This window comes from Cygnus olor, chromosome 3, assembly GCF_009769625.2.
Source record: "Cygnus olor isolate bCygOlo1 chromosome 3, bCygOlo1.pri.v2, whole genome shotgun sequence".
Classification (NCBI taxonomy): domain Eukaryota; kingdom Metazoa; phylum Chordata; class Aves; order Anseriformes; family Anatidae; genus Cygnus; species Cygnus olor.
Window position 1 is genome coordinate 71,759,103 of NC_049171.1, and position 27,968 is coordinate 71,787,070.

The 27,968-nt window shown below is 38.3% G+C and overlaps 1 protein-coding gene across 2 annotated transcripts; it reads right to left on the minus strand.

Annotated features, from left to right (window-relative positions):
* Positions 1 to 2,603: 2,603 nt before the first annotated feature.
* On the minus strand, positions 2,604 to 27,228 carry LOC121068742 (WT1 associated protein). 2 transcript variants are annotated; one of them, XM_040554239.1, is made up of 9 exons: positions 26,913 to 27,222; positions 23,275 to 23,312; positions 23,123 to 23,178; positions 18,412 to 18,470; positions 16,562 to 16,689; positions 15,258 to 15,308; positions 10,511 to 10,689; positions 5,660 to 5,814; positions 2,604 to 3,829 (listed from the first exon to the last, which is right to left on the minus strand). In XM_040554239.1, the coding sequence occupies exons 2-9, from the start codon at positions 23,302 to 23,304 to the stop codon at positions 3,246 to 3,248; spliced, it is 1,242 nt and encodes a 413-aa protein (XP_040410173.1). In that variant the 5' UTR covers positions 23,305 to 23,312; positions 26,913 to 27,222; the 3' UTR covers positions 2,604 to 3,245. The 2 variants fall into 2 exon arrangements, with proteins under 2 accessions (XP_040410173.1, XP_040410174.1); XM_040554240.1 differs by lacking the exon at positions 15,258 to 15,308 and having other exon boundaries at positions 26,913 to 27,228.
* Positions 27,229 to 27,968: the final 740 nt, after the last annotated feature.

The following is a 27,968-nucleotide window of genomic DNA, read 5'->3' on the forward strand; positions in this document are numbered from 1 at the left end:
AAAATAATCAGTATTGAATAGTTAGTGCAAAATAATTCAAAGAAACATGAAAAATTAGTTCTCCTATAAGGCCAGCGAGGAAAGCTCTTCATTATGAAGCATTCTAGAAGATAAAGACAAATACTAGATTAAATGTAAACTATATGGGAAAACATCTTTGCTACCACAAAACCCTCAATCTTTTGCGTTTTGTCTTTTTAAACAAGCATGTGTATCCAAAGATCTTAAAGAACCCAAATTTATTGGACTAAATAAAAAATCAGTGGGGTTAAGTGTGAACAGCCTTGGTTAAAATAACTCACCTCATCTTGGAATTTGCCAGTAAATCCACAGAGATCCATATCGTGAATCAAAATATTGTGATGCAAAGTACAGTAGTTGCCCCTCCACACCCTTTTAAAGGACCCCAGAAAACCATGCAAGTTTCATTTTTCACCTATCAGCCAGCTGTACTCTGGATATCTGAGCAGAAAAAATAACTACTTTATCAATAGATATGAGAAAAGATGAATTGTTTGAAGTCTACAGTTCTGTAAACAAAACTTTCCTGAATATTGAAAGAAATCCATGAACTGCCATCTTCAGGATGATTAAATGCCATAATAGAGGCTGTATGAATTTACTGACAGCCAAGAACATGAACATTACTGTGGCTTAGCATTTCTATGTGCATTATTATATTGTATTTCACTACAGTTTTGCAGGAAGTATTGCAAGAAAGCAAGCCAATTATAAGATGCATCTTGTTATTAACTGATGCAATTGCTGGGTTGCTTTCATTTAGAAAAAAATCAAACAACACCCCAGCCCACTTATTTAGAAGATACCCTCTAAGTAGAGAATGACAAAGGAAATGGCTTATATTACCTTACAATTATTTTCCTAAAAGTTAAGCCAACTTTTAGTCTGTACACATATTTTGTATCTTTAAGCTATTTAGCTAAACTTCATTTTTTTTTAACTCTTTAAAAGTGAAATATCACTCACCCTTGAGAAAATTCAAATCTTCATGAGGTTTTAAGACATGCTTTAGTAACTGACAGCATTAAGTAGCAAGTTGTCTTTGCCTGAAAGACATACTTTTAATAAAAACCTTGACAGCACAATTAATAGCACTTACTGCAACTCCAAAGATTTTGCATCTTTCTAATCCCTTATATCAGACACCATCTTCTTAACATGAGTTGCTTTCACATCTCAGATTTGAACCCACATTGATTTCACCATAAGACTTTTTACCATTTGTATTATCAGATAAAGTCATTGTTATTGTCCATCCATTACCATCATTTTAAACTTAGAAAAAAGTTTAATATAAAAAATTATACTCCATCACAAGTAACTGGAGTATACACACACACGCTACAGATACTCAAGTGATAACGCACTAAAACTAAATACGAATCACAAGCAACTAAAAATTTAGGATTTTTTTGTAAACCAGAAATTACTTTGGGCACCAGATGCTAGTAGTTTTTTTTCTGTAGATGTTGTCACTTCCCTTCTACATGCCCAACTGTCCATTAAGTACTATTTTTCAGGCAATGAGAGCTAAAGTAACATTCCCCCAAACCACCACGTCTTGCAAATAGTCTCACTGGAAGCATAAATTCTAAGTTATTTCAGCATCTTTAACTGAGCCCTATGAATTTAAAGTAGCAGCAGTACATAGACTAGTACGTTTCCAACACACGTGACAGCAACTAACAGTATTTTGATTATAACCATTTATCTTGGACAGCAGTATTGCTGGTGCTAGTTCTCATGTAACATGGGAACCCTTCTACAATTTAGGAATTTATTTACTTTAAGCTACAGTTATAACATTTCCAAGTATCTCCTGTAACTTTGAAGATACACTGCTTTCAATCAAGTTTCACTGTTCCCACAGTGAATTGCAAAGCTATAAGCTATTTACTATTATAGTGGTTACATGAGAGGACTGCATTAGTTGTCTGGTAATGGCAAGATTCTCAGGTAGGGAAATGTTGAAACTGAGTTAAGTCTGCCTAAAAGTATGCTGTTGAATACTTTTATTTTCCCTTTAACAGTACTTAAAGCCAGTACTTTTCCACTGCCTCTTATTGCTGCTACCATCACAAAACTAGCAGACAAAGCAATCACCTGAAGGTCAGGTTCCAAGCAATTCATAATTCACTGCTACTGATCAATAAAAGTATACTTTACTTTTTAATTTTCTGAACTTAAGTCAGTTCACTGAACTTTCCCTCATATAGGCTTTTTACAAATAGGAGTTACCTTTTTAAAATGCTGAATTACTAACTTCTTAAAGTGTCATATTTTGTGTATTTACCTGTAGGATACCTCCCAGTCTTTTTTTTTTTTTTTTTTTAAGAGCCAGGTTCCAACTCAGATTTGCTTTTATTAACTTTTTTTTCTTAAATCTGTCAATAAGAAAACCTGTAAAATAAGAACTAAAAGACTGGCCTGAAACATGATAGCACACACACCTATAAGCACAGGTACTTGGTATAAACTGTATCAAGTGGGGTTGGCACAGGAACAAATTCAATAAAAAGCAAGTACTGTAAACACACTCCATACAAATAAGTCAGGTAAACCAACGCAGAACAATGAGAAAATTACATTATTAAAAGTTTTTATTTAGGTTTGGTCAGTACAGGTAAGATAATATTGGAGTCACAGAGCAATATGCATAAACAGGATACAACAGTTCTTAAAAACTGAGTAACTATGCACACAATTCATAAACATTCGGTCACCTAAGGAGAAAATGCACAGATGTATGGTGGGAAAAACTGTAATTAACACTGAAACTACTACAGGACTCCTTCAGTAAGTCCATCTTTTAGTGATAAAACTACTGTACTGGGCAAACTTGGCAGTCATAAACCCACAGCTATTATGACAAATCTTGAAGGTGGTGTGAGTATAACAGTATGAGTAAGAATGCCCTTACACAGCACAGGTTCTAGATATACACAGATTTGTACAGACATCATTTATGTTATACTTTATGGAAATAATTTCCATTTCAACTTCACATTAACTCATATAAAAATAACTTGAACTACACAAACGTCTTTTTAGCAACATTCAACGTAATTAACTGTTAAAATTTCCAAAGTGGCAGAGGTATTGAAGCAAAAAGAAACCCACAAAAAGGCAAAAATTGTGACAAGTATGCACTAATTTAAACGGCTTCTGGACAGTATCCTCTCCCAATTTAAATGACACTGTATAAAAATGTTGCAGAAAAAATGTTACAAAACTGAACCCTGCACATTTACACTGGAGTCCAAACCATTCTGGACATGACGAGAACCCACAGTTCTGTTACCTTTCATGCTCACTGTTTTCTCCTCTTGAGGATCATGATTGGAGTCTGTGTCATTTGAGTGGTGAGTGAGAGAGTTTTCACTGCCAGTGGGAGAGTCTACACTTTCATACCCAGTACTGAGTTGGTTTATGTAGCTACCACCTCCTCTACCAGTTCTATCTTCAGAGTGGTTGGACAGCTTATTACCATTCCCTGGAGAAGCCGGGAAGTCATCTTCTGTGCTGCTACCCTCCCTATAAAATCCAGGCCCAGACGTCCGCTGATGGGAGGAGCTACCATTGCTTGGTCCGTTAGCCAGGCGGCTGCAGTCTTTACCCACAGCCTCTCCCTGGTCTGTAGACTCAGAAGATGGAGTCCTGCTGGTACCTGGGTTGGAGGCCTGGGACTGCTGCTGCTGGTACTGTGCCAACTGCTGGCGAGTCTCCTTCAACTGCTGCTGAAGAACTAGAATGGTACTCTGCATACCCTCTACCTCCTCATCAAGCTGGATGATGAAGTCATTCAACTCTATATAAAGAAAACACATTTGTTGCAAATACTTAATAACCCATATGCAGCTTGAATCTCATCAAGACAATCACAATCCAGTAACAACACGTTATGCTGAAGTTTTTCAACCAACTTTTTCAGCCATCAGATAGGCACCATTTTTGATACTCTGCCTCTGAAGGAGGAAATGCGGAACTGTCACCTACTTACTTCTTATACTACAACTTAGAATATATGAGAAGAAATTAATTTCTGGACAAGAGGATATCTGGAAAGCAGCTCAATTCCAACAATTAATACTTTCCAATTAAATTCTACCATACCTGCTTTCCTCAAGTGTAAAATCTTAGCAGAAATACTGTAAAAGTGACCACAAACTAAATCTGTATGTAATAGGTCTGAATGATTACAAAAACCTATACAGTGACAAAAGATTGTAGTCACATTTCAAGGAAGTTTCAACTCTTAATCTTTTCAACTGCTTTTAATCCTATCTAATGGGACACAAATAGAAAGAGTAGACTTCCGCAGACACTTACATTAACAAAAATACTGAAACACCCTGTGAAATTGTTACATACAAAGAAAAAAACTTTCACAATTGGGACTGCATGATGGAGCAGAACAAATTTGACCTGAAAAAGGAATCCTCAATTCAAATGCATCAATGACATGATGGAACAAATAACATGGAAAGTGATTATCAAAAAATTATAAACCTGAAGTGTTCTCACTGCTATGGGCAAAAAATCACTAGGAAAAGTTGTACTGTAAGATTGCCATAGCCTTCATTTATATAGGGAAGAAGCACTAGAGGCTAAGAACACATCTCAATTCTGAAGCTTACTTTACACTCAATAGCAAAAATCCTTAAAGAATGCATGTATTTGTTCCAGTTATGAATTTGATACTCTTAGTGAATTAAAATAAATGCATTATTTAAAGAGTAGTTGAAAAGCAAAAGGGTAACTACTCCAACATAATTACAGAATCATTTACCTTAAGAATTTTCCTTACTGTGTATCACTTCATACTGTTATTTTCTCACAAAAATAAGATCAACAGAAAAATATTTATCCTTAAATATACAGAACGTTACTTAAACAACAAATCAAGTCAATGCTACCTTAGGCATCAGTTGTGAAACAAACATATCCAGGTTAACATGGTAACATCTAAATAGCTTGTCCCAAGATTTAGCGTAATAATCAGATAATTTACTGTGTAACCTTCAACCAAAAAAGCAAGTATTTCCATCAGGCAGCTCAAAGAACAGTGATTCTATGCTGAACTCTCAACCAAATATTTTTTTTAATTTGCATTTTCCCCTCCATTTAAGTTATGCAAGAGGTCAGAGTTTATAGATAATTTCAATTTAGGTTCATAATGCTGTAAAGTTTGGACAGTGAACACAATGGGACATCTAGGTCACCTGATTACCTCATCAAAAAGTGCATTTCTATTATTCTCACATATTGTTAAAGTGTTTGTTAAAGTGTTTTTTTTCCTCTTCACATAATTCCAAAATGTGTCAGAGTCAACAAGAAGCATTCTGTTTTCATTGCATGCTTACCTTAACATTCCCTATTAAACAACAAGACCTAAAGAACAAAACCCAGCAGCTTCATATTCAAACCCTGAATTACTGGAGCTGCAAATCCCACCAGTACCCCAAAGTTAAGTTTGTATTGTCTTTTTCTTTTTTAATTTTGCTACCAGTGAAGACTTACAATGTTCTTATTTTACTTGATACTGCCCTTCAATTCTGGCAAAAATTTTACAGTATCATCAAACATTAAGCTAGCAGAGGCGCAAGGCAACTTCCATTTTCTTAAAAAAATCCCTTACCATCCTGACTGCTTTTAAGTTCCTCACTATATTTCTTCTGTAAAGCCAACTCTGCCTCAAGCTGTGCAATACGTCCTTGGGACAGCTGCCTTCCAAGCTCTTGATTCTCCTGGATAAGCATTCGACACTTCGCCATTAACTTTTTGCCTGTTTGGCTGCAAAGGAAAGAGCCATCTATCACAAAATGAATATAAAACCTTCAGTAATCTTCCTCAATCACAATTACAGACAAGAAGGAGATGCAATTTCTGCATGTCACAATTCAAGGAACATTATACCTCAACATAATTGTCATAGCAGAAAGTCTCCCTATAGTTACCACATGCTGCTCCAATGTCAGTTGATCTTCTGTCGCTGTCCCATAAAGTGGAAGGCAAGTTTTATTACTGCAAATATGAATAAGCATATGTTTTTTGATACCAACATCTGTATTATCAGTTGCAAAATCTTGCATGTGCTAATTCTTAATGGAGTTAGATATTTGATTAAAGATGTGCCTTGTAATTGAAAAGATTAAGTACTGCATAAAAACATGTCAATTGAATTATGAACAAAAACCTTCTTCCTTTATCAAACTAGCAGAACTTACTAAAAAGAAGAAAGTTGTTTGGGGGAAAATATAAACCTCATGTTCATTTTTTATAGTGACATCCATTTCTTCTTTGTGAGGCTAAGACATTCTTTTGAATGTTGTCCAGGTGCTCTTGTTTAAAGAATTAGATGCCTACTTTTCAACTCCATTTATGTATTTGACAGCAGTGTACAGAGTTCGTTTCAAGATTCCTATGGTCAGCTTTTGCTAAGCACATCTTGCATGATGGAGACAAAGTAAAATGCAGTTATAAATTGGCAGGAAATTAAGGAATAAGTGATACTCTATTCAGGATGACAGATTCAGATCACGGGTAACGTTTTAGAATATCCAGTTTCTGAAACAAATGGGCTGAAAAAAGTACCTTGAACTGGCAAGATTTTTTCTGCTAAATAGGTAACATCACATCTTTAATCTCCATGAATAAATTTGCATTTTAAAGCATTATAGGAAGTAATATGCAAATTAATATATAGGCAATATGGCTGACTCCATAATGTAGTTAAGAATTCAAGTCCTTCAAGACTGTCTGCCAAAGTCAGAATAGCAACCACAAACAGTTCTTTTATAGGGCTGAGCAACATAACGAAGCTTTCTTTCTACAGAAGCGTAGGCTCTGTCAAAAAAAAAAAAACAAGAACTTAAACAGGTTTGTTGTGAATTCAATGGCAGGACTTGCATTATCTTTTAAGACCAAGGTAGTCGTTTAATTTTTAAGTGACAAAAAATAGACAGAAATTGAGGATTAAAAAAGTAGAGTAGGAAACCTCTGCTACTGTGATTCACAGCCATGGTCCTCTCCTACAACCAATACACCCAAGCAACACAATGAATTTAAAATAGTAATTTCCCTTATTGACTACCTTTTAAGCATTCAAGCTTTAAACAATTTTTAAGCTCTGCCAACACTGCCTCAGTAAGCATTATCCAATTGGCTCTCCCAAATCTTTCAGATGGGCTGCTCCAGAAGGAATCTGGCTGTGTAAAGTCCTGGAAGCCTGTAACTCTGCTAAAGGCAGCAACCTGTTTTCTTTCTTGATGTGATGTCCAATGCCAGGTCCTTGAAGTTTAAATTGTGTTGACCTAATACAATCCAAGTAACACACTTAAGATGCGAGTTTTCTTACAGATGTTCATTCTGTGTAAAGCAGGACTGCTTTGGAGATGACCAATGTGACATAATCCAAAAGATTTTAGGCAGACATGCAATGATTTCCAGGCATTTGCGAACTCCTGTTACTATATGCATCACTACAAGTTAAAGAAGTTCAAAGTGCTGAAGACATGTAACGTTTCTCTCCTTCACAAAACAACGTCAACTGCAGAGTTATGAAGTACCAGGTACTTGGAAATGGGACAGTTTTAAAATCCCATTAATTCCTTCATGTTTGCTCCTGCCAAAATGTGAAATATTTATTACCTGTATATAAATTTGCATAGTTACCTATAATGCTGTTTCTTTCCATCATTTTTCCAGATATTCTGAACTAGTGTTGCACCAAATAAATTCCCCTTGCAATTTACATAAAATACAACACATGCAAGAATATCAAATCCAGTAGCTATTAAAGTAATTCCTATTAACTTTAAAACTAAATTTGGTGTTGTTTTCACAAATCCATTTGAACATACATGCAGCAAAACCTGTAAGAATTAAGTGGTTAGGTTTCAGAAGACTATTGTTTGTTGTACTAGGCTTTTTGCAAATGGCATTTCTACTAATTCTTAATCCAAGCAGATATTGTATGTATAAAGATGGTTAAAATGGCTTAGTATAGCCATTCCTTTCATTATATGCCCTTTTATTTCTCCCTCCACGCATTACCAAGGATTATATTGTACACCCTTATCTATGGTTAAGGTCCAGAACTAACACTGCTTAGGGTTGCAGTCAACGTGTTACCTCAAGAACATCAGTTAGGGATTTGAATAGGAGCATCAGCTCTTTCAAAAACTAGGTAGGTGACATGAAATAAGACTAGTTGCATACAAGGATGGACAATTAAAACAAAGTGTGGGGGTAAGGAGGGCAAAGAATGAAAAATACTATAAATACTTTATATGAGTCATCATTTCTTTACCTTTCCAGAAAAAAATAAAATCAGAACCAGTTACGAAAACAGCCTCAGTTCTTTATCAGGAAATAAAACTTAATTTTCTCTACTCCAGCTGTTGCATGTATGATTTCTCCACATTCACACCACTATGACTTAAAATTATATGATGCATATTAAAGTATATTGTAGCTACAAAAGTGACAAAGTCCTTTTGATACTTTTGCTTGAAAGAAATTGATAGTAACTTGCGTCTCAGTTGTACACACAATTAAAGCCTGAGAACTTGAGGAAACCAACCAGCCTCTATCTAGATGTATTTAAATAATTTTTGAACTCCAAGTTAAACAAGCAATCTGCATGGCATGCCTCTATCCACACATCATAGTGAGCTTTACAAATGGCTTGGCAACACAATTAACAATTTATTAATGCAAGTCTTACCTCCGTTTTGATGCTAGATCATTAAAACCTTAGATACTGCTATAGCAAAATCATTCCAGATGTGTCACTTTTTAAAAGAAAGTTTTTCTGAAGGCTTTTCTTTTGCTGTTAAATCGTTACTCATGCAAAAAAAATAAATCTGCATAAGTGCACTACTCTTCAATCCCATGTTAATCATCTAAAGCACGAACAGTTGAGATACTTCTAAGTTAAAAATATGTAGTGCCATCTTAGTAGAAATCATTCAAACAGAATACATCACCTTCTGCGACAGCTGGATCTTTTTCATTTAAAACTGAATTTTCTAGAATTAGACGGAGTCATAAAATATTGCCCAACTGACCAGAAAAACCAAAACCTTAGTTTACTAGAACTCAATTCGCTAAGATAAAAAAAAATACACAAATGCTATACCAAATCTGCATTTCACTTTACACACCTCAGACATGCACTCCCAGCTGTCCCCAATTGCTACTCTTACAAGTAACTTGGGACAAAAGAACAGAGGCATCAATAGAGTAGCAAAGGTTCCTTCACTGAATCCACCAAGGAAAATGAATGCATTTAAGTTTTTGTGGCTCATTAGTGTCTTTTTTTCTTCAGAGAACGAGACAATGCAGAAATAACAATCTGTTCGATTCTCGTTCATCCCAGGAGTTTCACAATACAACAGGATAACCAGTAGTGTTCCTTGAACTATATATTACAACTATTTCAAGGCACATTTTATATAGAAGTGCAATACAAAAAAACAGGTGTACAAAGGAATAAAAACACCCCACCAACACTGAAGACAGTTGCCGTTGTGTGCCTTCTGTATTGAGCATTTGAGATCAGTTCTTAATATAGAAGATCAAAAAATTCTCATTTCTGCATGAAAACATGCAGTGAAATACTTATCACAACTAGTTTTTTTTATACACGCTAGTTGTGATCAAATATATACTGCTTCCAACAACTTTAAACCTGCAATTAGATAGAACGTACATTCTTGTACAGTCCTAATTTTGAGGCGTCCACAGTATTACCAACCATCCAGAGAACAGTTTATTACTTAGCAACATTGACTTAAGGCTCCGTCAAGTGCTACAGAGCCCAAATGCTTAACAGTCAAATGTATACACTACCACTGATGTGATATCAAATAGCACTTGTGGCTATTCAGAACTGTTTAGCAAGTAAACTCTTTAATGCAAAATTCACCTCATTGAGTTTTGACCCAGCAGTTCAGTGAACAAGCAGGAAGTCCACAGTCTTATTGGCAAAACTGACTTACAGTGTCTCTAAGTCACTAGGCTCAAGGTTAAGAGCGAAGCATATTCCACTTCTACATTTTACGGGAATTTTACATGTTCAATTCATGATTTATAATCTCTAGGTTCTCTCTCCTCCAAACTGTCTGTAGACACAGTGTGCCACAGACTTAAGACTTCTGTTTTTCCCTCTATTTTCTTCAAATAGAACAATTTTGCAAATGTCTACATGTTCTAGAAAAGATTTTTTTTTCGGAGATGGCCATTTCTTCAGAATAGTCCGACGCCGTCAGGCCTCTGAAGCAAAGGGGGAGAAAAAAGCTGAAACACAAGGTTCATCTGGTAAGTTTTACATTAAGCATTACAAGCTGGACAGTATAAGAATGTGGCTTTTGCCTCAAAACGTCTGAGTCTTGGTGTGGAAACGAGTACTTGGCTGTCCCACCATAGCATTCTCGTAGTGGGACTGTCAGGGAAGTCTTGACTGGGGAGTATTTGTTTTGTTTACCTATCAGGCGTAAATTTCCAGGCACTCAGTTCATTTTGGGCTTGTTCCAGTTTGTCTTTAGTCTGTTCCAGTTCACCTTTCATTTTTAGGAAAAACAAGTTGATGGCTGGGTCCACCATTGTTGATCGAAGTTGGGCAACACTAGGCTGCTGGACTTGCTTGAGGTACTGAATCTGATTCTGCACAAAATAAGAAAAAAAGATTTATTTATACATCATTCAATTCAATTTTATAGTCATATAGTTACAATTACAAATAGTTATTCCAAAGGTGACATGAAGGAATCTTGCCTTCTTACAACTTTCTAACTTGAAAAGGGCAGGATAAAAATCCCTTTTGCCTGTCTGTGCTTTCACCCAATGTCCCCAACACCATCCTGCCAAGGCTACTTTCAAGGCTGTTTATTTATTTTTTTTAAATAAATGCTTTGATTTGTTCTGTACATGTAAGTTTACGTTCACCCAATATGCGATTGGAACATTGTAATTTGCCCTCCCTTTTAAAGCTGTCTTTTGAATAAAAAAATATACAAAGAGTTGTCTGCTTAAAACAGATGACTAATTCTCATACAACTAATGAAAATTTATTCTGGAACATGAAAGTTACCGTTGATAGCATTTTTAAGCAGCTATAAAAAAATGTTTGCATATTTACAAAAAATAGGAATTTCTTATAATTTACATTTGCATTTTTCTTAAAAACATTAAGGAATACATCAATTAAACATTTTGACTGATTTGATTCACTTGCAATAAGCACAATCTTGCAAATAGTCATAGAAGTTTCAGAAGGAGTAACTATGAGATTGTCTTTTAAAAGCAGCATTCATTAGTAAAATTTTAAATAAACAGGATTAATTGTTTTTGAAAGCTTCTCAAATTTTTATCTCAACACAACAGGCAATCTTAAAATTGACTACTACACAGCAGTGCAGACTACTAGTATGTGTTTCAAACCCAGCTAATAAGTAAAAATCACAACAGCCTGCACTGAAATTGTTCATTCTGAAGTTCAATTTATTACGCTCCTTATATGACACATTTCTTTGTCACCAAGAGGTAAACAAAATTACACAAGATGAAAAAAGAAACATTAATTCAAGGTCAAAGGTTTTGCCTTCTGCTGCCAACAAATCTTGTGACCAGACTGACAGCAACAAATTCAATGAATGGTACAAGCCATCACCAGCAAAATTAAGGTAAAGAGTCTCCGCCAGCGCTTTGCTTTACTTCAAACAAGCAGCACAGTCAAAAGCAGTCAGTTTAACCATTTCACTGTATATATAGCTACTGTTTATCGAATCTTTCACACAGCAATAGTGAAAAGAAAATATAAGTACAAACATTTTTATTTATTTAAGAAATGTGCAGTAGCAATCTCAGCCACTTACTGATTTAGGAAGAACTTGTGTTAATGTATCTATCAAATAGCAACAATTCTTGAATTTTATTTCAAATATGTGATCTTCAAAGTTATTGAAATGTCTAATATATTTCAAATTTACTTCACATTCATTTAGTATTATCAAAATATATTTGAAACAATCACTGCATTTTTTTCAATGTAACTTTAAACATAGTAGTCTGTGTCCAGAAAGAAACAGAAAGGGAGCAAAGCACTGTGTAAAAAATGCTTTCAAGAAATATAGCACTCAAGAACCCACCTATAGAAGTATTACTTAAAAAACAGAAGCCCAAAGAAAGATTATCCTAACATTTCTTGGATAGCATTTTATCCCTACAGGACTTTCATCTCAACAAATGTACAAAGTGATACTCATTGAGTAAGAAGTTATTTAATTTACTGTTATACCCACTGACGTTTCTGATGTTTGCACTAATGGAAGTATTTCAACAGCCTGCTGTTCTTTGTGACGGCTAGCACGAGCAGAGAGCGAAACCCCTTGTTTAACAGGTATCTGCACTCTTACAGACACTGCAGCCGCCAACATATTCCAGAAACATAATTGTACTACAGTAACATGGTTCCCAATCTATTTTTAGACTGGCATCACTGAGAAAGGAAAACATGTTCTTGCCTTACCTAGGCCTACCTCCTCCTCTCTTCTACTGCCAGCCCAAGATTCCTTGGAACATTAGCACAAAGAACTGCTGCGAGAAGTGCACTAAAAATTTCAACAGGAACCAGCTACTTCTATACAATGTGAACTGTTTAACCATCTGATTTGGGTAGCTCTAGCTCATGTACCTAGGCCAAGCAGAGATTGTTTTCATGGGCTCCATATAAAACCTCAATTGTCATTCCTGAAACAGTAGTGTAGGAGTAATTTACTTGAGCTGACCAACCCTTGCCATTCCCTCCCCAAACTTAAAGATAATTTATTCCTCCAGTTTTTCCAACTCTAATTGGAGTTGCTTTCTCCAGTCAGAACTCCAGACTTCTCAATTGTCAGACTTCTCATCCATCCAGGCCTAGCAACCTCCTTCAAACTCAACCCACTCCCAGAACAAGCCCAAACCTTCAAATCTTTCCGCCTACTTCCTCATTCCATTCACTTTCCTGCTTTGCCAGTCCAAGCCTCCCACTCTTGCTCCCACTAACCACTTCCTGACATGCCTCTCCTCCCTTCTATACTCCTGGGAGTAAGAGGTGGGGAGCAGAAGAGTTTGCCTGCCTTCAGGCCCAGCAGCTCAACCTCAGGCTACAGCTACATATACAGGAATAGTCATGTCCACTGCCAGACTCCAAGACACTCCTGCTCTAACACTCAAAAACACCTATTGGCTGTTCGTATTTCCAAACGTAAAAGCAGATACCTTCTGTTACTTTTCAAAAGCCTGTAACCTTCGTATTATCTTTGTTTGCTCTAACCCAAGGCAAGAAAATGAAGTGTTCCAGATAGGACAGCACGCTGTGCAGGTTTTTGTTTGGGCGGATTTTTTTTTTTTTTTTTTTTTTACAGACAGGCAACCATTCTCAACACCTCTGCTTCTCACACTCTTGAAAACAGCTGACACCTTTCAGCCAAGGCTGTCCAAAGACATTCACACCGAACAGACCCTCCGAAATCAAGAACTTAAACAGAAAACAGATGCTTAAAAAGTGAAAACAATCTAAATAAGCATAAATATAAATCCTTCTTATAAGGAAGGAGTAGAAAGGAAGAAACTCGATAATGAAGAAAAAACTCAACAGAGCTGTAACCTAAACCACAAGAAGTTATGGAGAGTAATTACTATCTCAGTACCGTAGTCCAAATGCATCCACAGGAAGCTTCCATTCATTATTGATATCAGTTCCATGAGAAAACTTTGAGTATCAAGTATTTCCAAATACCTGTCCACTACAGTAGCTAAGCAGTAGCTTCAGAGGGGATCAAAGCCTGTCCTTGAAGTAGCAATCACCACCCCTGCTAGAAGTAAAGCTCCATGTACAGACAGCAGTCAACACCTTACCTGTGTGTCCCCAACAACAGCAGCCTCTCTTGGGCTGGGTTTGGGGGGAGAGGATCAGAGGAGGGGTTGTTCTTGCTATGGGGAAGGTAGAATAAGGCTGTTGCTGACAATGGGGCACCTGAGATATTAAACTGCAAATGAGCCCTTTAGCTAGCCACCATGGGCTACGCAAAGTAAGTCTGCAACACCAGACTCTAAGCTCCTAGCTCAAAAGAAACCCAGGTATGCTGCAGCTAGACTCAGCAGAGCCCAAGAGAGGATGCAAGGATGTACTCAGCTACCGTCTTGTTTCTACAAAAGAATACTGAAACGGAATCAGGACTACTCTGACATACATATCTTCAGAGCTTCAAGAACAAGACTGGTAACTTTTATGAGCTAAGTGGGTTTTGCTGTGTTTTGTCTTTTAAAAAGAAGGGCACAAATTAAAACAGAAACCAAGACAGTCCGTTGCACCCTATTTAAAACAGGACTAGTATATTTTAACTGGCAAAGTGTTTTACACACTGGTAATCAGAAAAGGCACCCGCATCTGTCAACTACTGTTATTTGAACATGGTATTGTATTTTTGAGTTTTCACCCATTGTGATTTTAAAATTCACAAGGCTTGTTTTATACTTACAAGCTTGTCACATTCATGTCCCACCAACGCATTAAGAATAATATAAAAATGTATTATACAGTAAAGTATTATATGTAGTTTTTAAGCAACTTGACACCATAGAAGCTGCCTTTTTAATTAAGATGTGGTAGAAAACAAGACTTATGTAAATAACTCAGTGTCACTAATATATTTTATACGTAAATATTGATTTTAAAACATGGTTAACTATGCTAAAAATTAAGTTATTTTATGGACATGTTATTTGACATATCAGATTTATATGGTGACTAGTTTTTGTTCATTTATGAAATCATTTAGCAACTTATAGTTTAGCTTTGCAGTTCACGCAACAGGATTTATTTTTCCGCTGTTATTTTACTGGAAAAATATCATCTAACAATACAAGCCAAGAAGTCCTCCAAAACGCCTCTGAATTGGGTACACGTTCACCCCTGGGGTGCATTAAAAAGAGTGCTGTCAGCAGGCTGAGGGAGGTGATCCTTCCTCTCCACTCAGCACTGGTGAGACACACCTGGAGTACTGGGTCCAGTTCTGGGCTCCCCAGTACAAGAGAGACATGGACATAGGGTGAGGCCAATGAAGAAGGGTCATGAAAGCAATTAAGGGCTTAGAGCATCTGACAAAGAAGCAGAGGCTGACAGAGCTGGGACTGTCCAGCGTGGAGAAGAAAAGGCTGAGGGGGGTCTTACCAATGTGCATAAATACCTGATGGGGGGGGTAAAGAAGGCGGAGCCGGGCTCTTCTCAGTGGTGCCCACTGAAAGGACAGAAGGCAATGGGCACAAATTGAAATACAAGAAATTCCATTTAAACATAAGAAAACGCTTTATACTCTGAGGGTGGTTGAACAATGGCACAGGTTGCCCAGAGAGACTGTAGTCTCCATTCTAGGAGACACTGAAAACATGGCTGGGCAGTCCTTCGTAACCTACTGCAGCTAACCCTGCTTGGAGCAGGTAGCTTGGTCTAGACACTATCTGCAAGCCCCTTCCAACCTCAGTGATACTGTGATTTTTATTTTTAAACCACTGCAAAGCAAGTTTTCTTTTCTTACCAGTACTTACTATGGACTAACGTCATCTTACAGTAGTCTTAGGAGCAGTGAAAATAAGATGTACAGATTTAAATCTTACACTGCTATACCTGACAGCTCTGGACACCTACAGCAAAAAAGAAAGGAAGGCTAAAAGAAGAAAATAACAGAAGAAAGCAACAAAACTAATTACCACTTTTGCACAGAGCCTATATCCTTCATAAGAGAAGCTCTCAAGAATGTTTCACAAACCATCAGTAAGAAACTCTACAATCTTCTCTCAGAAACTGCCAGTTAAAGAAGCAGGTGGAAATGATGTTAAGAAGGTGATCCAAAAGCAGTTAGAAGCCCCAGATTGGGGACAGGCTGTTTCAAGGAACCAAAATTAAACAGAAAGCAGCCTCAGAAAACCCACAGAAATAAAGGAGAGAGAAACAACAAAGACATTCAGGGCAAAGAACATCAGAAACCCTACAAAGCAGACTGACAAAGTTCAAAAGGACTCCATCCAAAAAAGTCAGCAACTCTTTCCCCTGCCAAGTCAGTAGCTTTTTTTCCCCTCTACCTAGCCAAATGGATGCAGAAGCTCGTTATCCAAATACACCATATAGATCAGCATAAAAACTCCTAAATAAAATTCAGTATATCGAATCTTATCCTTAGGTTTCACTATGTTCCTGCACTCAGTGATAGTTAGAAGTAACAAACCTGGTAAATAAGCACAGCTTTTAAACGCTACAAAGCAAGCATTGCAATACCTTTCCAAGCACAACTGCTGCTGAAAAAATCAACCAAAATAACCAATACTAAAAAAAAATGATCTTTACTAATTCAGTGAAAGCTTAAGTATCCCACCATTTTTAAAGCACAGGAACTGGAATGCTGTAGATGTATGAAAAATGTAGCACATGGTTACTCTTAAGAGCAGATATTCCTGTAACAGTCTAAGCTAGCCCTTACCCTCTCTAAATACTTACAGTACACTCTTGCATCTCCTGTTCTTTAGTTGCCAGCCTCATGACCAGAATATTTTCTCTTCGGGCAGATTCTTGCTGTTGCTGTTTCAACTTCTCTTCAGATTCTCTCAATCCCGTCACATCATTAGCTAATAGAATTAATAAAACAAAAAGGACATTTGATAGCATCCTCCCATGAACAGTTTAAGCTTAAAGACAGCTAAAAAAAATCTGAATACCAAATTCAAAAACAACAAAAGAGCTTAATAAGTACAGCTGTAATTAGCACAGATTAAAAAGATCTAAACATCAAGTGTTAGAAAAGCTTGACAAAGGTTGATTTTGAGTACGTCTTTCTAATCCTTCCTTAAGGCTTATAACTAAACTTTGGAAAAAGCTTCTATGCTTATATAGGAATTAACTTTTAAAGTGCTTATTTATCCAACTACTCTGTCCTTCACCACTACTACTTGCAGTCTGAAATTGAGGTAAGATGGAAATGTCTTGCAAAACAGTGCCATTTGTGGTCAATTCTCAAAGTGATCTCAGCACTCAGAGTAAACAGTAAGAAAGACACTGGAAAACTTCAGAAATGGTAGTTCAGTCACAACTAGAAGAGTTCTTCTGATCCATGAACATTTATAAATAAAAGTTAATATATGAAATATTAGGGAAGGCCAAATTACTCTATTGGAAACATGTGCAAACAGCCTGGTACAAACAATACAGTCACTCTATCACAAATAAAATGATAGAAAGTTAGAATAATTTAGTTGTGTTTTTTTTTTCCGTGACACTCAATTATGTACTTCAAGTATAAACTAAGAACATCACAACTCACTTCAGGATAATTAGTGTTTTTTTTTTGCTGTTGTTTCAGATAATTCAATAATGATGATTACTAAAGCATGTATTAGAGTTTCTAAAATCGAGAAGCTGGGAATGTTAAAAAAACATTTATCTACATTAAGACATTTTCACCCTAAAATGAAATCAACTGCTTATGTTTGCTGTACTTTAGTCTCCAAAACTCAGATAAGAGATGGCAGTATATAAAGGATGTAACAGAGGTAAGAAGGAACATCTGCCTGGACTGACAGAAAAAACCTTCAAAATCAGTGCTATCACTGCTACCAAGACTCCGGGTATTTAGCTTGACAAGGTGAATGGAAGACAGGAGAGCTTCTAGCTGCCGATGCAACTTTTACATGACTTAGGACTGGTGATCCAGAATGTATTCAGACTTTCTCATTTGAGAGTAGGATGATGTTTTCCTGTATTCTCTCTTTTTGAAATACCGAAGTAGACCGAAGTTTTAAGACTACCTAAAACTGACATTCAAACAGCTAATTCAACTTCCCAAATGAGAAAAAAATCACTTGGGTATTAATTTTACACCTTTACCTCTACAAACTATCTCCCCTCCCACATGATTTACAATCCTGTAAAAATACTGAAAGGACAAACATTCTAAGTATTTTGGTAGAGGAAAACTTCTCTTTCCTGTTGCACAAATCATGAAAATACATATATTTGTGGGGTTGTGCGCTGGGTCTTTTTTTCCTAGCAGTCCAGGTACAGATGATCCCACAGATGCAATAACAATTTTTAGAAGCCATGTAAGATCAGCAAAGAAAACAAGTGTCTCGGAAAACTGGGAAGGATGAAAGCTTACACCAGGAGAAAGAGGGATTTTTCTGACAAATAACATGATAGTCTATTCCTGAGGAATATTACTGTTATTTTTAATAATAATGTGGCAATAGATTATCTCTTTCTAAAACTGTTAGAAATTACAAACACTACTTGACCACTCTGCTTTATACAAACATTCAGGTAACTCATACCATTTTGAAACTTTGCAAACTTACAGTTAAGATCTGTGTACTTGCCCTCCAAAGCTTGCACATATGCTTCATACTGTTTCCACCTATTGCAGAAAGAAAAAAGATTTTCCTGAAGATTAGTTTGTTGAACCAAGACATCTCATTCCTAAACAGAGTATATTTGTATCACAATCAGAAAACATTAAGATATAACTTGATAAAAAACAGCTCTACAGAAAAAAAACACTTTGCAACTCAAAAGGATAAAAATATAGCTGTCCATTACTACCTAAAATTTACAACTTAAAAACTACTTGTAATATTTGTCAAACATTAGAATCCAAGACTTAGTTATCTGTGCTAAGTACCTAAGATGCCTCTCATTCTCAAAGCAGATCAAAACAAAACTCTGTAACAGAAACCGTAACACAAGGACAACACATCTGTTACCAAGCAAACAGCAACACAAGCAGAAGCATTATTACAACAGCATAACTTGCAGTCTATTAGTTATTCCAGCTCATTTAAACCAAGACCATGCTGATAATATTTACTGACCAGCTATCCAGTTCAGTAACTCTTTGAAGGCATGCTATTTCAATGATCCATCCAGAAAAACCTCACACTTAAAAACAGCATTGCATTTGATACAAACCATCAAATCAATAGCAAATAAAATCCCGAGTAAAGCTAACCATGACATGCCTTGCCAACAAAGTTCACAGGATGGGTTATAATTTATTTTTTTGGGGGGGGATGGTGATGTTAATTAGGGTTTTTCTGTTTTGTTTTGGAGGTGGTGTCTTTAAAGAAGTACTCCTAACTGTGTATACCTCACTACAGTACAATTCCCCAAGATGAAATAAATTCATCTAATTACTTTGTGACTACAGAAAGGGATGGTTTCTGTTCCCTTCCTCCCGACTTATTCTTTCCCTCCCCATCTATTCTGTGCCAGACCCATCATAACCGCTCTACTATAACCTCCCCAACCTAAAACAATACAACCTCAAACAAAACTATAACATCTACATTATTTTTGATGTTACAGTGAACTCAAGCAGCCCAATAAAGGGCCTGCAAAACATCTGGTCTATAACAGCAAGTGAGATCACATCAGTGGGAAAAACAAAAGAAAGCACAAGGTCTCTTCTTTCTGGCAGCAACAAAATTTTCTCTCCTCAGCTGAAGAGGAAATCAGCATGAATTAACTCTTTCAAAACTCTGTAGGAGAGCACCAGTACTCCCACTTAATCCTTAAACTCAGCATCTCTCTGCTCTAAAAAAAAATATACTTAGAAACAAAAGTTTCATAATTTGACCACTCGAAGTTCAACATTAATTCAGACTGTCAACCCTCAAAAAGTGCAACTGAAACAGACTACTAAACAGCAAATCTGAAAAGAACCTGTATTTGTCTTGAAAGAATTACATGAAAGAGTAAAAGCATTGGTCTTCAAATACAGCTGCATGATTAACTTCTGAGTTATGTCCCCCAGCCTGAAAGTAATAGTTCTCTGAGAATTGTGACCTCTTGATTGATAACAGAAGCTACGCAAAGAGTGAGTGAACTGAAACACTGAAACAAGTTACAAAGACGTAACAGACCACCATCAGAAAGAAAACATGGCCTGTGGTGACCAAGTCAGAGGTAATTACTCTAGGTCACCTCTCAGTGAGTCCTAGTATTTAAGCAAGGGCTGAATTCCTGGAAGAGAGAACACAGAGCTCATTAGACCATGTCATGGATTTACAAGTCATGTGCCTACCTACTCCTCTAGAAAGGTGACTCTTCAGACAAGATTACTTATCTTGTTTTGCAAAAACGCACAAAACATTGTGAAGGCTGTAGCAGTTCATTTCCAAGCACATTTCAGAAACTGTACAGAATAAACTTGTGATCACCATACTGACACAGAGAACTCTTCCAACAATCAAACCATCAATTTTAAAAACTGAAGTTTTTCTATCACAGCAGCTTCAATTTCATACACAAGCACAGTCTCAATAAATTTGGTACAACTACAGAAGATCTCAGAAATAATTTTCTCTTCTAGCAATCACTGTTTTTGACTGACTGCAGGCAAACCAGATAACTAGCAACAAAGACAAAAATCAGAAGCAGGCTTATTTCGTACTAGATTTTTTAAAAACCATTAAAACAATCCATGATGCTAAAAGCATCAAAACAGAAAATGAATTGTAAAAATATCCACATAAACCAAGTAGATCGTTCTTACAAATAACTTAAGCAGAAAAATAAGCAGGTATATAGATAGGCCCTTACTGAAGAGGGACCGATTCCCTTTCAACCCAACTTGTAGCTGTGATTCTTTAACTACAAAAATACCTGATGGATACGCATCTCAATAATCACAAAGATTTTTTTTTAGAAGTCAAAATATTTACAAAATATATTCACAAGACAGTTTCTTGAGAACATTTCTGAAGGCAAGTTCAAGGAAGAAACAGCACTGCGCCTCAGCCATTCCAAAAGTGATTGGCTGTATGTCCATGCTGGTTGAAAGTCAGTAAAAGCACTGTATTTCATCAGAACAGCTTGTGTAAATAGAAGTACTTCAATATTTTACATACTAACCACTACGACAAACCATCAGGGGAACACAAACGATTTTTTAGCTATGGGTCCTTGGCTCCTCCTCCTCCACAAACTGACAGCGTAGCTTCTAACTGCCTATTGCATTACAGAGAAGGGGAAGAAAGCAGATGAGTCCATTGCTGCAAATGAGACAACGAAATCCCCAGAAGGCTAGACTGAAAGGCTTCCTCTTGATACTGCTCACTTTCAGTCAATGGAAGTGAAAGTGGACAAACTTTAACTATGTGCTTTGTGGAAAAGAACAGTGAAGTTCTGACTCAAGACACAGGAGCTGACAGAAACAGTACCTTGCACATGTAAGTACCAGTGCAAATTGCACAGGGATGATGATGCACATAAGACCAAAACCACAGATGACATACACCAGTATCTTAGAAGGATTTGTCCTGCCAACACACAGACCAAAAGACGAATTCCGTATCTTATTTTAAGATGATATAGTGGTGGTCAACACGTTGTTTGTTTTTTTTCTATGTCTGAAAGTAGTAGAGGTGCCTTTGATTAAAACAATATACACAACGATGTAACATTTTATTCCAACCTACAAAAAGAAGTTAGCAGTTAGCACAGTAATTACTAGCTTCCCGTGAAGTCATAAACAAAAGCAACCTTAGTATACATCCTTTATTTACGTACTCAAATGAAAGAGAAAGAAGTGTTCATAGGACTGCTGAATACTAACAACTGAAAAAGACATGGCCAAAGTGGCATTTAAGTACAGTTACTGTCCTTAAACCAATAAGGAGACCTTTTTAAGAACACAAGTTGCTTTGTCTACTCTAAGAGGAAGACAATAGCAACACAGCTGTCACCAGCAAATTCCCTCCTGTCTCTTCATTAACTCAGTTTAGCTGCTGTCAGACTTTACCTCCTTGGGCAGATTCTGCCACATTCTCCCTTTATTAAACCCTAGAAATCAATCTCTTCTATGGCAGAAAGTAACCACTGCAATACACAGAAACTGATTACAGTTGGAAACTTTTTTTTTCATACAATCAGGATGCAAGCCACACAGAAGCTACACTTTGATAGAAATTTTGAGCATAGCTTTAGAGACTTAGAAGTCTGCTACTCCCCCAGGACAATCTTGAGTATGAAAACTTCTGTAAATGGTTCCTAAGACCGAAATCACCTAACATCAAAGAAGCATTTTCCTACTATTTAAAAACCTTATTCTTTACTACCCAAAAAACAGATATTTGAGTAGATGAAGACTATATTGACCCCACGGGAAAACAAATGTCACTCCAATAGTAGCTAGCAGAGTTTCTCCAGAAGAGGGGCTAGCTGATCACACTAAGTGTAATACTTCTTATATCCTCATGTTTCTACTGTTTAAGTCTTTAACTCATAAATGAGATGACAGTATTTAACCAACTGGAGAGACTGTAATAATGCAAATAATTTACAATGTACAAAAAGCCAAGAGCTAAAGTTTACCAAAACACACCAACTACTGCAAGCAGATAAACAAATGACCCACAGATGCCTAGTTTACTTAGTTCCTTCTTTATCAATCAGGAAATTCAGGCATATAAAGCCTGTATAACTGAAGCTTTGGTCTCTTCCCCCCCCCCCTTTTTTTTTTTTTTAAAGAAAGTGGTCTTTATCACAGAATCACCTATTTCATTTTCCCTGGTGGCCCTTAACTTTCTGTAAGGTAAAAAAAATATAACCAGGCTCTTCTTTAAAGAAGTTCTAGGTGATAATCTTATTTTTAACATTTTACTGTTAGTATCTGAACATGCTGAAAAGATAATTAAATGGACCAAGAAAACCTAAAACACTGTAGGAGTAAGCAGCTGACATTTTTGTGATGTTTAAAAGTAACTTGCTATCTAGCAAGGAATGTAAGCAACCCTGTCTTTTGAAGTCGCAAGTAAAGAAAAAAACTCCTACTCATGGATTGGAAAATACTGCTCAGGATTTTCATCCTTCAGAAAGTGCTTCCCCCCAAACTATAAATGAAAATATTTCAGACTATGAAAATCTTACAAAATATGTATCATGAGAAGGCTAAACGGGTCTTCAGAATAAGAGTGCTAAAAACAATGGCAGTGGGAGGTTACATCTTCCACTAAGCGTTTGCTAAAGCATTGCAAAACAAGAACTTTGTCAAGAACTTTGTCACCATACCTTAGGATAAGCTCATCTCTAGGCAAAACCTTAAAATCTGCTTCACTAAGGCGAACCTGTGGAGCAAAAGGAGAAGCACAATTTATCAAGCTGTCATAAATACTTGGGGGGTGGGGGGAAAAGGAGTGTCACAGAAGTATTTTTAAACATACCTTCTTCGGGAGAGGTTCTTCATTCGTCATTGTGAACTCTGAAGGGAGGGAAAGAAAAGGAGTTTCATTTAGTGTAGTTACTGCTGTATGTGAAATACTCAGCAAGTAAGACATTTGTATTTCTAGTCTTAATTTCATCTATTTGGGTTATTAGACTAATAAAATACTGGTTCCACACAATGCATATCAGAATACAACACAGTACTATGCCAAGTTTACCATTGTAATCTAGATACAAAGTCAATAGACAACTTTTTTTCCCCTAAAAGTTAACCAAGACTTTCTTTAGTGTCTAAAAAGCCTACCAGTAATCAATTTTTCCTACTTAATTAAGGGAAAACCACCCAACTTTGCCCGTATGTGTTTAAATTAACAAACTGCATTTCCTATTTGCCCATAACTATTCATCATTACCTTTTACAAGGCAGATCGTAATACAGAAATAATAAAAGCAATTTATACTACTACTATAATACTTCTTTGCAATAAAGCTAACAATTTGAGAACACTACCACTAATATTTGGATTATGCCAAAGTAACGAGTTCTTTTAAGTATTCATTTTTAAGATTCTGATAAATAGAAAGTATTAAGCAGTTAACTTAAAATCCTTTACCTTCTCAGTGAAGGTAATGTGTCAAATGACTTGGGTACATCATCACACTCAACTCCTCTTGTGCGTATGTACTATAACAGGATTGTATTGTGCTATGTTAAATATTCATGTTTCCTTGACTTACTGGACATACTTCCTTACCTCAAACGGATACATACTTTCTACGACCAATAACATTAAAAAAATTGAGCCCACAAAGATTATAAACACACAGTATTACAAGCGTATATTTAACTATTTAACAATGAAGTCAAGTTTTGCTAGAGGCATGCATCTTTGCAACATGCCAACAGACAGTTGCAAATATTGAGGATTTGACAGGCTTGTAAAATTGCTGCAATAGATATGTACCAGAAAAGGGGCACGGCCAACTCCTTGGCAGTAAACACCTTCACAAAAAAACAGCACACATCAGTAAAAAAAAAAAAAGATTTTCTCAAAGACTTGCACAAAGTATCTTAGGTATATTCAAAAAGGCACTTAATGAACCAATTTAACTGTCGCAAGTGCTAAGAGCCCTGCCGCTATCCATAAGACAAATACATGCCAAATGAAGCATACTCCCTTCAACCTATGCTAACCATTGACAAATATGCAGCGTTCCACCAAGTAAGAACATTGTTTTTTTGTTTTTTAACAACACGCCATGTACAGTGCACAGATGAAACAGATTCCAAGCCCTCCATAAAATAAAAACTGACATCAGAATAAGTGGAAAAGTTTCTAAAAACATGCAGCAGAAGCATCTCACTGACGAACGGCAGCTTCCTGTTCCTGTACTTCAGCACAGACACTTAAGTGCTTCCCTAGAGTAGAAAGTCCTCTCCTCCCACAGTAGTTGCTCAGGCATTTTGCTTTAACTTCTGCATGCAGCTCCTGTTTCATCTGCTGTACGCACAAGAGGCTACTAATACAAACTTGCTTGTGCTGAACTCAGTCATTCACACTAAGACAGAACAGCTCAAGAAGGAGAATGCTAGGGTCCCCCGCATTTAGGTTGCCTACCTCCCCCACTGTAATTTTCTTCAAAATTTTTAGAATCTTTTACTCCTTCAGTGTTTGGAAGTAGTCCTGAAGACTTCAGTGGGAATCAAGTCCTTGACAGAGAGAAACATTCTTTTCATATGTTCCCCAGAACTACAGTTAGCATCACTTAAATCATGCACAGCTGATGCCATTATTTGCATGTTCCTTCAAACAGGAACAGAAGCATACAAATACCAAAAAAGGTGAGTTTGCCCAATCACTTGGCTCATGAACCCTGCTGCAGCATATAACTATAAACACTTGAGCGTTGCCACAATTGTGGCTGAAAAAAATTTAAGTCTGATGCTCCATCTAAGGCTGGGCTACCTCGCATCTCCATACCCAGCACACGACTCCAGCACTCAATCCTCTACAACAGCACCACACCAGGCTACACAAACCTCTCTACAAAAGCTATCTCTTGCTTTCGGATAAGATCCTTTAACAGAAGTGATGAAGACAGAAGTTACAGGCCACAGTATTACAGAAGTTAGTCTTACTGTCACTTGTCTTCCCTTGTAGCAATAGAACTAGAAAAGAAAAATACCACCACTAAAGAGCTTACTATAAATATTCAACAAGTTACTTTAGAAAACTTCGGCTGATCACATCTATGGATGAATAATAGTAGTCTTTCTGTATGTGTGAATTTAACCTCACTACTCACAGGCAACAGTTTGAGGACATACAGAAACTTACAAAAAGCTTAGGGATTTATTATTGCTCTAGGTTATGTTTCCACCATTGTGCTCAGTGTTCTCTGGAAGCATTACGAGCATCACGCTGATTATATCACTCAGTTGTCACAGTGATTTGCCTTAGTTCTTTCTGTTCTTTAGCAGACACATTTAGAAGCTACAGACAATAACATGACAACTAAAGCATTCGCTCTTTGAATTTAATACCGTAGCTTTTCAAGTGCTGTGCAGTTAGATGCTTTTCATCATTCATCTGCCCTCTGAAAGAGAGATGACCCATCTGCTATGCAGTTCAGGAAGATTTTGCAAGAACATGACAAAGTGCTCCTTTCTGCAGTAACAGGAACCAATGAAAACACTGTTCCCACACAACCTGTTTTTTTTATGATTTATATAGTGAATAGCTTAACCCTACTATCCTAACTAAGCACTTGATTTTTGGGAAATGTTAGCTGTTACACACCACTCCTTCTACAACTGCTCCTAGCAACAAACAACATGAAACTGTATTCCATGCTTGATGTTGTCATGGGTACTATAACAGGTCTTTTGTGGAATTTCATCAAGTCTTGGATTTTTATTGCAATTCAAATATGGAGATTAAATAGAGAAGGCACGTTCTAGTTTTGTAAGCTCTAGTAGTATATGCCTTTCACTGAAATGTTTAGGAAATAAGGGATTTAAATACGAAGAGGTAAGAGTTTAAGTATTTAAATATTAGGTGCATTGTGAATTGTTGATTTACTAGTTACACCTGAACCAACTGCGAGATAGTTTAACGATATAAAAAAAAAAGTTCTGCGGGGAAACCCCAGAAAAGGTTGCACGCTCCCAAAAATCTAAAAAAAAACACTCGGCTGCCCCACTTCGCCCTAACACCCCGACCCGGGCTGACTTCACCCCCCAGCAGCCGCGGTGCAGCACCGGCCCCGCCTTCCGCGCCCCGGCTCTGCCGGCCCCGAGCCAGGCACTGCTGCAGGCCTCAGCCGGGCCCCGCCACCCCCCCAGCCCCGGTGCCGGCCCCAGCGGGCCGCCCTCGCTCTCCTTCCACTGGGGAAGGTGGCGGCGCGTCCCCCGCGGCCGGGCGTGGCGGCGCTGAGGGAGGAGGACCGCGGCGGAGCGGCCGGGCCTGGCACAAAATGGCTCTACGGCCTTCCGCTCCTCCCCCCGCGTGAGGCGAGGGACGGAGCCGCCGGCGCTCGGGACGGCGACGGCTTCACCCCGGGGCTCGGAGAGCGGCGGGGCTGGGCCCGGTGGGCTCAGCGGCGGGGTGGGGGGGCGGCTGTCCCGGCCACTCACCTGCGGCCCGCGGTGCGGAGGCGCCGCTCTCCCAGCACGCTAGCTGCCCGGGCCGCGCCCGTCACATCGAGGGCGAAACGCCGCCGCGCCTCGCAGCCGGCTCCAGCGGGGCTCCGCCGCTCCGGAGGCCGGGGGTCGCCGCCGCCGTCGCTGTTGTCGTTGTGCTCGTAGCCGCCGCCGCGCCGCGTCCCGTGCCCCCCTCCCCGTCCTCCTGCCGGCCGCGCGTCCCCGCGCGCCGCTCCCTCCCGCTCTTTATTCGCGGGGGCTCTGCGCTACAAAATGGCGGCCGAGGAGGAAACGAGCGCCCGGCCGCACCGCCCCGCACCGCCCCGCCCCGCACGGGGCTGCGCGCGCAGCCAGCACCCCACGGCCCGGCACAGAAACGGCGCAGGCCCCGCGCCCTCAGCGCTGCGGGGCTGTCCCTGGGGAGCCCGCCCGCAGCCCCGCCGCAGCCGTTTCGTCGCTCGTTGGGGCGTTGGCTTAAAAGCTGACGGTTAAACGGCCGCCCGGCCGCCCGCGGGGCATCATGGGCCGGGCGGAAGGATACTGGGCGGCGCGGCAGGGCCCTAGCCGGCGGGAGCGGCTCCCTCAGCGCTGAGGGAGTACCCCCAACGCGGGGGCTCAGCCACCCCCCTGCTCCTAGAGCTCTCTGGCGTCCTCGGTCAGCAGCGAAAAAAAGCAAATTGAACGCCCCTGCTTCCACGGAAATAAAATTTCAGGGTTACAGAAGGATAATAAAGACAAGTTGTTCGCCCTTAGTAGCATGGAACCACTGCTTTAAAACTGAATTAATGATTCTGATTTGCAAGGCCCCTACACCGAGTAAACACGTTCCCTCATTGCCAGCAAAGTATTACAGCTTCTGTACTCTCTGTCAGCTGGGTTACACAGGTGTGGCTGGTTATAACTCACATTCTCTGTGAAGATGCTCGCAGAATCTGCCTTCTTGGCTGTGTTACTGGTAGCAAAAAGAATATATTCACTGTAGAAGAGATTCCAGTGTACATATCCCCCACATCTACATCTACATAAACATATTTTTTTCAGTGAACAACT

What these genes read in the sequence shown, in the direction of transcription:
- LOC121068742 (XM_040554239.1), bottom strand. Translation starts at nt 23,304, where the DNA reads ATGACGAATGAAGAACCTCTCCCGAAGAAG. An exon ending in TTCTTTACCCCCCCCATCAG is followed by an intron (nt 10,690 to 15,257) that starts GTATTTATGCAC and finishes TATTTTGTGCAG; the next exon opens with AATCAGATTCAGTACCTCAA. An exon ending in TGGAAATTTACGCCTGATAG is followed by an intron (nt 5,815 to 10,510) that starts GTAAACAAAACA and finishes TTTCCTTTGCAG; the next exon opens with CCAAACAGGCAAAAAGTTAA.